The 12,037-nt window shown below is 44.7% G+C and overlaps 1 protein-coding gene across 1 annotated transcript; it reads right to left on the reverse strand.

Annotated features, from left to right (window-relative positions):
- Nucleotides 1-1,111: 1,111 nt before the first annotated feature.
- On the reverse strand, nt 1,112-11,652 carry RTCB (RNA 2',3'-cyclic phosphate and 5'-OH ligase). The gene is made up of 12 exons (XM_082279576.1): nt 11,520-11,652; nt 11,343-11,421; nt 10,375-10,442; nt 9,121-9,220; nt 7,856-8,012; nt 7,087-7,243; nt 5,776-5,935; nt 5,277-5,452; nt 4,593-4,781; nt 4,006-4,116; nt 3,198-3,317; nt 1,112-2,178 (listed from the first exon to the last, which is right to left on the reverse strand). Exons 1-12 carry the CDS (start codon nt 11,610-11,612, stop codon nt 2,071-2,073), a joined length of 1,518 nt encoding a protein of 505 aa, XP_082135702.1. The 5' UTR covers nt 11,613-11,652; the 3' UTR covers nt 1,112-2,070.
- Nucleotides 11,653-12,037: the final 385 nt, after the last annotated feature.

Below are 12,037 nucleotides of genomic sequence, written 5' to 3' on the forward strand. Positions count from 1 at the left end.
TTACTTTTTTAGGTGGTTAGGAAACCAGCACTCCACTCCATACCGCACAACATATAACCAAAACTAGCACTAGCTTTGTAACAAGAAACCAAAATTGACAGCACTTCTTGCAGTCTTGAATGCTAATGCATAATCAACTGATGATCAGAGGACTTAAGGCTGACATCCCATCCATATGACAGCATCTCCACGGTACTCATGATTTCTGCTTGTAAAAAACTGAGATTTGTCTCTTAATGGTAAGGGTAGGTAAAAGTTGAAAGGAGAACTGTGTTTGTGAAATGCTTCTTATTTTCAAATGTGAGTTTTTTAAAGGTTCCCTTACATTCCACTTCAAAGAGGCTAAAGTACTCATAGACAGAAACTTCTGCATGGAACATACACTTCTGCAGAAGATTTGAGACCAAGCTGTCTTTCAGTCACCGGAGGCTAATTCACATTTCTAGGTGAAATGATTCTTGTTTTAAATTCAGCAAGTGTCTCGGATCTCTGAAATGACAATCTGGAGCTGTTCCACCGAAGAAAGGAGGGAAAAGCAAGAAGCTGTAAGTTCAGACCCACAAGAACTCACAGCAGTGCCTGTAAGTACGAAAGTGCTGTAAGTGCTGCTTCTGAACCTGCACAAACACAGTATTTGAACCTAAGAAACCCATAAGAACAAAGTGATTACGACAGTGAAATACCATTATGCCTTCTAAGATCCTGAACTTGAAGGGATGTTTCATCAAAAGGCACTGCAGTCCATCAATCACTATCTGCTCCCCTTACACGAGTCCTTGGCAGGGCTCCACTCTTGCTTTGGGGTGTTGATTCCCTCCAGCCGCCCTCTTGTGCCGGCATCCAGCCTTGCAGGCAGGCGCCATCCCCTGTCCAGCGAGGCGGGCTCAGCACGGCCGAGAGAAAGTCACAGCATCACACTCCTGTCATAACCAAGTTGGGAAAACAGCACTGCATTGCCCTTCCTTGTATCCTGCAAAAACTCTGCCATCTGCACATTCCTTAGCAAGATGCATCACCTGAAGCCACAAAACAATGCGTTTCAAGCTCATATATGACTGAAACATCTGTTGTCTGCTTTTAAGTACACAGAATAAACATGACACAGATACACTGCCGTGTCCATCTCCCATTTTATTGTAATCCCCCAAAATGATCCAGTGGGGATGGTCAGCTTCCCCTTCAGCCTTGGTTAATGAATGTAAAAGAAACACTGTGAGGCCCATTGCATTGGACCTCACCCTGAAATTGGGTTCCCCTTAAATCAGAGCTGTGGTACACAGTGAGCAGCACTACCCAACCCAACTTTTACATGCTTACAGCTTTTTAAAACGTTGGATCAGCACATCTCTAAGTTAAGTTACAACTTTTACTAGGCAAACAAAACCTCTCAAGGCAATATACTCCATTCTACTCAGCTTTTCCAAAAGATGTGGAATACCTACTTGTCCTGAGCCAAGTTCACCAGGTGCTGTGTTAAACGGGAGAGGCTGGGTAAGACTGTATCTCAAGCTCAGCTAGTTCCTCTCAACCCGAGCTGGAGACCACTCCCAACTCCAGATTTCTTACCCAATTGCCACAAAACATGCAACAGTATAGACTATGCATAAAGGTCCCTGCAAACAGGGCAGCCTCCCCCTGCCCACAAGTGCAATACCCTATCAGAGTACTTCCACATGCAGAAAGAGCTCCAGGCACTCAGGTGTGGAGACAGCAGGTCTGGTTCATACACCACCTTCACTGATGGAGGTGGTCTTGAAGCACAGCACTTAGTAACAACTCAGGCAAGTCTGAAGTCCTGCCTGAGCAGGGAAATGAAGGAAGGAAGGACTGCATACAAAAACCAAGACTTGTTTCTTTGCCCTGTCCTCACAAGAAAAGAACGCCATATAACAAGGAGGAGGGGCATTAATTATGGCTAGGAGTGGTTAAAAATAGGTGTATCCTCAGCTGTTGTGTTTCCAGAACAGGAATGTGATATTTGAGCATCCTACAGAGTCCAAGAGGTGTGGGAAGATGGTAATTCTAGTCAGTTTTGTGTAAGGCCTGGAGACATCGGTGCCTAGTTGGCTCCTAGCCTTTTATAACAGCGATAGGTCTCAGTTTAATGGCTTTCTTGCTGATGCCAGCTTCGTGGCAGGTGTTAACCACATCAGTCACGTTCTTGTAAGACTCTGGTGCCTGGAGGGGGGGGAAAAAAAAAATACAAAACTATAAACAACCCATAGTCACAGGAAGTCAGATGTAGGCTTTTGAAATCCACTCTTCAAAAAATAATTATAAATAGAGGGTGTAGAAGTAGGTGAACATATTGATACATACACCTTATGTATCTAAGAAATCTGTAAGACACTTAGCTTTCCAAATAAGCTCTCATCATATTTCAGATAAAATACTAGCTATTTTAATCTAGTTTTTCAGATAATCAGTGCCCCAGCATGTGAGAATGTCAAGCCTCATTATCTAGTAGGAAGTGACTCCAACTGCTTTACAGACAGCCTTTATCTTCAATGCCCCATAGTGTCAGCAGTCAGGGTTTAACTCTAGAGCTTCTCCCTCTGGCTCCATTCTGACAAGGAAGCTGCCCTTAAATAGAGATTTTAATGTATCAACATGTTCATGTAACACCAACACCCATAAAAGCATAGTGCCAAGTGATTAACACACTTTCATGAGTGAGGTTGTGAACAGAAAAGGCATGCTCATGTTAATGCAGAGCAACTGGAAGTCATATTATTCAAAGTTTTCTGACCATTCAGAGCTCTATTCTTGAGCAAATATAGGAGTTCATCTTAAAAGAAGATCTTTCAAGCTGCTACTAATCTACATGAAAGCTGCAGTGGAAGGTAAATTTAAAGCAGGGAGAACATCATTCAAGAAGAAAATCCATAAAACATAGCTACTTTTGTAGATGCTCACACAAAGATAGCAATTATCCCTATCACTAGGCAGAAGAGGAAAAAACATACCCCAAAACCTGTCAATCAGGCATCTCCCATTTCAGCATGCTTTTAGGATAGAGAACACTTCACATCATTTCCCAAAAAATTTGATAGCTCTATCAGAAATCACACAAGCTGCATATTTACAGTACTGGCAACCACTTAAAAATTGCGCTGCAGAAAATCAGGTCAGGGAGGGTCATTCAGCCAGGAGCAAGACCCCCTTTTCCTTCTAAGATAATGAAGCACTAAACTCACTTCTTCCATGACCAGTTTGGGAGAAGCAACACGGATGGCAATGCCCATGTCAGCCAGCTTGTCCAGTACATCCTGGAAGTCCAAGTTACGTCGAGATTTGGCTCGAGACAGTGCACGGCCCTAGGCAACATGTTTTGTTAGTGCTATTTTTGTAGCAGTTTGGAAAAACAACACTCCTTATCAAAGAAAAACATTATTACATTAAAAGCAAACACAGAATGACTGAGAGCATAGACCACAGTAAATCTCAATACAGGAAATTAATTTAGCCTTCATGTCACAGGCTCCTCCAAAATCACACCTCTGGTACGACAGCTAGGGAAGTTTCATTTGTATAACACACTAGTCTGCAAGTGTCTTTTTACCCAAACCAAACAGTGTTCAAGACTTGGAATTTACTGGAAGATACTTCTCTTCCTCAATTATTGTCTCATACTATGAGTAACGAGGGAGGAAATACCTCCTTCTAATTACTGAGGAGTTTTATATAGACAGCCTCAGCACACTTAACCCCTCCTGTTAGCTCAGAGATATCAGAATTTGGTAAAAGGCACTTACTCTCCACATCTTCATCCTAACATCTGCCCTATAAAAAGCAACATCCCCTAGATTTTCTGCAGAAGTAGTCAAAACTACTCAGTAAGGGACAAAGACTTCTACCTTGCAGTCCTCCTGGCCAGGGACTACTGGCAAGGCTACTCTCTGCTTGTATGACCAACAGATGAGTCACACATTAGACGACCCTTGAACAACTTTGTTCTCTGGAACAAAACAACTTCTCTCTCCCCAAAACAACTTCTTGACTTACAGCTCCATGGCAAGTAGTTCCAAAGGTCTCAGTCATGCCTTGCTCTGTGCCAGTGAGGACATAGCTACAGGTGCCCATCGTGCCACCGATCAAAACGGGCTGTCCAGTCAGCTGTGGATGAAAAGCATTCATTCGTAAAGAAAACCTGAAAAAACTCAAAGTCTGAGAGGAACCCTATCTCCAGAAAAGGAGGTCAGATTAACATTCCCTGAGAGCATCCCTGGTTGTCTCAGGTGCTTGGAAGCAAGGATTCTAGAAAACTAACTGCACTGAAAAATGCAGACCAGTAGATCAAAAGCCTTGTGTCCAACAGACAGACAAGGCAAACCACTGAAGCCTACCCTAGGCATAAATGACTTCTTTCCTTTCATCATCTTCCAACCATTTTGGGTGTGGAGCAGAAGCACAACCTCAGTGTCCCAAAGATCTAATGCATAGACAAGCAGAATATTGCCATCCCACCAGGGTTCCAGTGCTGTTACCTTAAAAAATGAACTCACAGCATTTAGCCATCTGTTAGGGACTCTAAAATTGTCTGATTAATCCAGAACTCTCTTTCTATTCCCTTCTCCCAAAGCTACACTTACTTGATAATCAACAGCAATAAGAGGATGGTGAGGAGGGAAGGCCCTGGTTGATCCCTTTCTGTGCACCAGCAGAGTCCGCTCCTTTCCATCCACTACATGCTGTTCCACCTTGGCAATGTTGTGAGACACATCATAGATAACGTGCATGTCCAGGTCATCTGGGGTTGTGTTGAAGACTTTGGCAAAGGCCTAAAAAGAGAGCAAATCAGGATGTGAGATACAAGAGCATCATAATTCAGCCATAGTGGAACTGAATACAACACCGCTGAGAATGACAGAATTGGACTGCCTAGATTGCTTCTCTGCCCGCTGGCAGCTTCCTGCTGTAAATCAGTCAGGTATCAACTAGACAAATTCTTGCAACTCTGAAAAGTTGGCTTTAGCAACAAAACCCCCCCGTTTTAGCAACAAACCCCCCAATTTTCTTGTATCCTCTTTTTCCAGCTCAAGGCGTTTTCAAAATACTGCTTAAGCAGCTTCTGCCAAGTACAATCCAGTGATCTTGAGAGGTTTTAGATGGATTGTCATGACTGCAGCTTTGTGCAAGTCTCTCCAGAAAAAAACAGTTTAAGAAACATAAAAATGAAATGAAGTTAAATAGTCCAGCTACGCTTTGTTCTCTATGTCTGGGATAAAGCAGATGTGCAGCAAAACTATTTGCATCAGAGACAACTCTGCTCCTACCTGTCGTGTTAGGAAGGTCATGGAAGAGCGGTTAACCCAGGCATAGTTGCCAGCAGCTGCCATTCCCTTCAAGTAATCCTGTCCCTCTGCAGAGGCAATCCTGGCACATGCCAGCTGGCGATCATTCACTATGATTTTGTCCCGTTTCATAGCTTTTTCCATAGCCACCAGTGCATCTGGGAATAAACACAGTAACTCTAAGTGACTTCCTAATTCTGCTGCAATCTTTGAGATTAAGATGGATGTCTATAATTTATATTCTAAAACTGAACTCATCTGTCCAATGGCCAAACCCAAGGCTACTTCTCAGATGCAAAAGCAAATCTGTGGCAGAACGTCATAAATTGTTTGCAAACAGATAACACCTGACCAGGCAATTCAGGATGCTCTCAGCAATTCTCTGTAAGAGGTGCTCTTTGGTGCTGGAGTTTGCTGTCAGTGACAAGACCACGCTGAAGAGTTCGCCTCACTCCAGGTAGCTATGCCAGTCAGATCATACCTGTGGCAACCTGGTGGCCCAGCCCTCTGCTTCCACTGTGGATCATCACGCACACCTGCCCTTTGTGGTCAATGCCCATTTTCTTGGCAGCATATTCGTTGTAAATCTCATCCACCACCTGGATCTCGGCGTAATGATTTCCAGCTCCCAGGGTCCCCAGCTGCCAATCACAACACACTGATCAGACAGGACAGGGAAAGCAGCCTCGGGGAGCACAGGGGAGAGCTATGGCAACAGGCAATAGGGCAAATTGCTACAGCAAAGTTTTGGGTTTAGAAAAGGTTTTTCAGGAAAAAAATATCCCCATATAAACTTCAAGGAAGTAGAACACAGTAGCATCACCACTTTCCTTTTTGTTCAAATTTTAAACTACCTGTGCTGTTGGAACAAGACCATGATTAAACAAAAGGACCAGGATCTACACACAGACTGTGCCGCCACTTTTTTACAACTTACTTGGCCTGGTTGAAGGATGGGAAGAGTAGAGAGTATTGAGACTTCAGTTTGTATAGACAAGGCCGACAGTCTTCTACCCAGTTATAACTCCACAAAGAAGTTACAACATCTTGTTAATTAGGTACTTAGAACTTTTCAGTAGATTAAAAGAAGATATCCCATTTCCAAGCCCAAATTTTTTCAACTCTGTAACAGATGACTGCTTATTTGCAAGGCAAATGTGAAAATTGGGGACAAAACACTATTTGGAGGTTAAATGCTGTGATTTGGCACCACCCCAATTAATAAAGAATAGTATCAATTAATATATATAATATATATATAATATATATAATATATAATATATATATATTATATATAATATAATATATTACAAATATGTCATTAGTATAGCCATCTCAAACTGTTCCACGGAGAGCAACGAGATACTATATCTAGAAATGAAATCCAACCTTCAACTGTGATTCAGTTATGAGCTAGTTCCATTTATTATTGTATCTTTTCTTGCCCTGCTATTAACTCGTTGAGCAAACAAGCACAGAAGTTGTACATTAACTTGCCTATCTCTTCAAAACAAAATACATCTGGAAATGGAAATGCCACCCAATATAACTTCCAGTACAGTACCAGGTGTTAACAGATGAAAACCTGATGGCCCCAGGGACCTGGGGTATATACAGTTTTATTCTCCTCTGTTGCAGTTCTGTCAAGAATTATTCAGAACTGACCTCACCATCTCCCCTTTCCCCCTGCCTGGAAATGCTAGACAGAGTATCAAGACACAGAATTAGAGAACTACTCTCTAACCTTTATATTTGAGCCCTGGGAGCATGCACAGCCCTCCTGAAACATTACCTGAGGCAGGCCCCTTTTCTTTGCCCTTGAAGAGACTTTGTTGGGGTCGGCCTGCAGCATTCTTCCATATTCCTCACAGTGCTCCTTGTCCTCTGCCCAGGCATAGCCCTCCCGGAGAGACCAGTCCACACCCATCTCCAGTGCCTCTTCCAAATCCCTGCAATTATCAAGCACTGACATAAGATGATTATCCTTGGATATACTCAAAACTCCACTGGATATGGCCTTAAGCAACTTGATGCAATTTTTTTGTTAGACCTATCCTTAGATTTAGATCCTTCCTGCTAGGAGTTAGTTCAGATGACCTCAAAAGATCCCATCCAACCTAAATTATTCTATGATGTTATGGTCAGGCTCCTACTCTCCTAACAAGTCCATCTTCTTAATACTTCATGAAAATCTATCTCTACGAATACATTAACTTTTGATAAGTCATCACTTTTTCCTCTTTGCTGGGTGGGAAATATCTTATTTTCTATCTATTATCCTATCTCTCATCCCTTTCACAAAATACCTTTATGTTCATGGAATTTTTCTGTCAGAAGAAATGAGAACCCAGCAAGAACTTTTAAAGGGTTAAATGTGGGAAGAAAGAGCTGACTGTGCATTGATGATTATGCTAATCCTGGTAAAGCACATATGCAGAAAGAAGGGAAAGCATTTTAGAATAACGTTTTCCTTCTTAAAAGTCCCACACTGATGAATCTTGAACAAAACAAACAACAGAGATGTCCCCTCCAGTGATGTGTGCACAAAGTCATTCTCTTACTTGGCATTCATGGGGATGACGCCTTTGGAGCCGACACCCACAGGAATGTGGTCAAACATAGCCTGGGCGAGCTGTTCTTTCACAGGCTGCACATCGCTTTCATCCAGGTTTGTCCGCAGCAAGCGGACACCACAGTTGATGTCAAACCCGACACCACCTACAAGTGGAGAAAAAGCCATGTCAGGGAGCATGTACTGAATGCTGTAATCTCACTCCTTTTTTTGGGACACAATACTGGGGGAAAAAAAGCAGAACTGCAGTAAGCTTTGTTTTAACAGATTTAAATGAAGCCTCAGACTCTGAGACATAGCTGTACGATTGCCTACAGAGCTCTCAGTTCACAAAGTTACTTCAGCAAGCTGACAAAGAGAAGTGGACACAATTATAAAACACATTGCCCATAAGAAGTAGAGAGATTCTTCCTGTTCTGCTGCCTAAGGTCAGAAGAAAAGTGACAGATCTTAGAATGGTTTCCTGATGTAAAATGCTCTTGAAAGCAATCCCTGAAAGTAAGTTCTTTTTTGAATCTTCACTAGAATAAATAATAAATAGTTATAAGAAGTGATAAATACCTAAAAGGAATATTAAACTTCAGCTCTCGGTGTTTTGCTTAACTCTTACTATTTATAATAGTAAATACTACAAGGCAGGGCCTAATGTGAAAAATAATCATGCCACCTTAATATGAAGGTTCTGGTATTACTAATGTTAGAGGAGAAATACCAAACTAAGAGACGAAGTGCTCCTGATTGACTTTGACCCAAGGACTGATCAAAGCAAAACTGACACGAGTATCATGTTTCATGACAACCACACAAGCTTCAGACTGTCAGTAACCAAAGAGCTGGGTGTTTACTAAGAAGACAGACATATTTTAAGGTCACGTTTTAAGTAAAACGGTAGAAATACCCTCAAAAGACGTTTACAAACACTGCTTAAAGAAACTAGTCAGTTCTTTATCAACCTGGTGAAACCCAAAGTCAAAGGCTTGTGCTCTCCCTTCAAAACTGAGGGATATCATGAGTCCAAGACACAAACACAAGGCCAATTCTCCCTCTACTGTTTAGCTGTTCTCAGTGTAAATACCTGCTCAATAAAGAATAAAGATTCTAAGTGCAAGAATTAAGCACCCCTTAACTCCCTGTAATTCTCATATTTTTTGCTTTGTTTCTGAATGTAAAGTACTGTAAAGTCCTGCCATTTTGAAAAGTATTTTTATGCCATCCCAGGTATTTCTCAGAGCAGGTCAAGTCAGTCATCCTTACCTGGTGAAACCACTGCTTCAGGATCACTCATATCAAAGGCAGCCATGTTGCCAATAGCAAATCCATAGCCAGAATGGACATCTGGAAGGCCTATTGATCTCTGAAAGGAAATTTTAAAAGCTTTATGAAACTGCATGCTGTAGAGTCACCTTGGTTATACTTTGTCTTGTGGCAGTGGTTGTCACATTTGCAAACAACTATACCAAAAGAGAATGGATGTTCAGATGTAGGCGGAGTGAACATGTCAATTCAGGCAGGCATCTAATCTCCTGCACTTACAGAACAGTCAAAGAAAGCAGAGAGCAGATCTGAAGCAAACACCCCATGACACCCAGAAAGTTGTCAGAAACTGGAACTTTTCAGTATCTATTAAACTGCTATCACACACTGAAGTGAACAGTACTTTTGAATGGGATTATTTGCTTCTTCTGCCTTTCCTTGCCACCTCCAAAAAATCCTTGCTTTGGAAATAAAAAGTGAAGATTTGAATATGCAGATGATTGTAGCATCTCTTCTACAAACTACCTGCCAAAATTCCCATTTTAGCAGGTTGTTATTATTCGACCTTACTCCATTTAGGGCTGACCCCTAAGGCATTTAACAGCATGATGGTCTGTCTGCCTTCTACTGCATCCATAAATTCAAAACCTCTGCCAAAAGAGACCATTTAAAAAATTCCGTTATTTGTTACTTGTTAATATATGCAATATTGAATGTGAAAAGGGTCATTTCCACATCATTGCACTTCTTGAATAGAGTGACAGGTAAGCATTTTCCTTCTCCATCATTCTATCTGATGCTTTGCTTTCAAAAAGGCACAGGATGAGGGAAAGCAGTGTTGAGTGCATGGGAGGGCTCCTTACTCACATCAGGCCAGCAACAATAATACAGACAACAGTACCACCTCCTGCTCTCTCCACACCTCTCCATGTATTCCAGAGCAGACAAAATTCAAAACCAACAAGCAGTCAGTATAAACAGTGGGGAAAAGTGGCTCAAGAAACTGAAACAGCATGAAAAGCTTCATGCCAAAGACAAGCAATGAAGTAAGTGGGTACTTCCCTTTCTGACAACTTAGTTTTGCAGCCTGCCCTTGCAAGCTCACTCTACTCAGACACAGATTCCTAACACACAAACTGCCTTGAGAGAAACTTTGGTCCATACTTCTTCTCCTAAGAGAGTTCCCATTTGGAATGCAATAATCTCAGGCAAATGGGAACAGCAAAACTGCAGGTTTTCAGAGCAGTTACTCACATGAACAATGCCAGGTAATGCTGCCACATTCCCGATCTGTTTCATAGCAGGCAAGAAGCCCCCCGCACCTGAAAAAGATTTTTTTTTAAAAAAGTGAACTGGTAATTTACCATGATAATCACAATGAAACACTTTCTAAAGAGGGTTTGTAAAACACTGACAAAAGAGAAGTCAGCCACTGACAAGCCCTCAAATCTGGTGTAAAGCACCTGGGATTGTGCACAATCTGCAGTTTCATTAAATGTGGTGTTTATTTCACTAAAGTCCAACTTCTGCTGCGTTCATACCAATAGAGTGGGGTGTGTGCTAACAACAGCAGTGTGCTCCCACCGGCCCAGCCAGCAGCTCGGATCCAGCCCTGCACTCCAGCCCCACAGAGAACAGGCCCAGGCACTGCCCCTCACCGCGCAGCGAACTCTGAGAGCGGCACTCAGGGAACGCTCCTGAGCACAGGGTGCAGCCGGCAGTGCTGGGCCCACCCGCCACAGCTGGGCACAGCACACGCTACAGCTGCCGTGAGCCTGCGCTGCTCCCGGGGCTGCAGTGGCACACACGGCAGGATAACTGGCTCCTGTCTGCCGCCTCTCCAGACCCACCCGCGGGCACACACACCGGGCCTGGGGCAGAGCACACGGCCTCTTCCCCCAAGCAACCAGTGACAGAACAACAGGACAGTCTTAACTTGTGCCAGGGGAGGTTTAGGTTGGACATTAGGAGGAATTCCTTCACGGTAAGCGTGATTACACATTGGAATGAGCTGCCTAGGGAGGTGGTGGAGTCACCGTCCCTGGAGGTGTTCAAGGAAAGGCTGGACGTGGCACTCAGTGCCAGGGTCTAGCTGGAGTGCTGGTGTTCGGTCACAGGCTGGACTCGATGATCTCAGAGGTCTTTTCCAAACCGACTGATTCTGTGATTCTGTGTCACCCCCCGGGTCAGGGGGTCCGCACCCCGCCCCCCGCCGAACCCACCTCCGCCGCGGCAGGCATTGCGCAGCTCCTCGAACATCAGCTTCTCCAGCGGGTCATTCACGTAGAAGACGCCCTCCACCTGTGGGGAGAGCCGTCAGCTGCCCGGGCCGCCCCGACCCCGCGCCTGAGCCCGCGCCCCTTCCCCCGCCCCGGTCAGCCAGGCCCCCTCCCACGCACACGCATGTTCGGCACGAAGCCCTTCTTGATCCGCCAGCAGTTCTTGTCGATCTTGTCCAGGTACTGCAGCTCATCGTTGTAGCTGCGGCTCATGGCGGCGGCGCTCCCGCTCGCAGATGCCGATGGCAGCGCCGGGCCGGCGGCAGGAACTGACGCGCTCCCGCGGCAGCGGCGGACAGGAGCCGCCGAGGCTCAAACCTCCCCCGCAGCCCTGCCTCCTGGCGCCGCCCTCCGCCCCTCAGCCGTGCCGAGGGCTGGCCCGGCCCCAGCGATGCCCGGGCCGCCTGCCGCGGTGCTGGCGCGGCTGGGGGAGCCCGGGCTGGGCACCCGGTACCCGCGGGCCAGGGTGCGAGCGGGAGCGTAGGGCGTCGCGTTTGTACCTGGCTGCCTCCTCCCTCGTACCACGTACGGCTGGGGCTGGTTTGCGTGGAAGAAACCCAAGTGTTTTTTTCAAGTCTCTGTGCTTGCTAATCCCCGGGGCAGAGTAGCTTTGGCCCGTGGGGTTTTTAGGTACCGCG

Source organism: Coloeus monedula (genome assembly GCF_965178545.1).
Source record: "Coloeus monedula genome assembly, chromosome: 4".
NCBI classification, from domain to species: domain Eukaryota; kingdom Metazoa; phylum Chordata; class Aves; order Passeriformes; family Corvidae; genus Coloeus; species Coloeus monedula.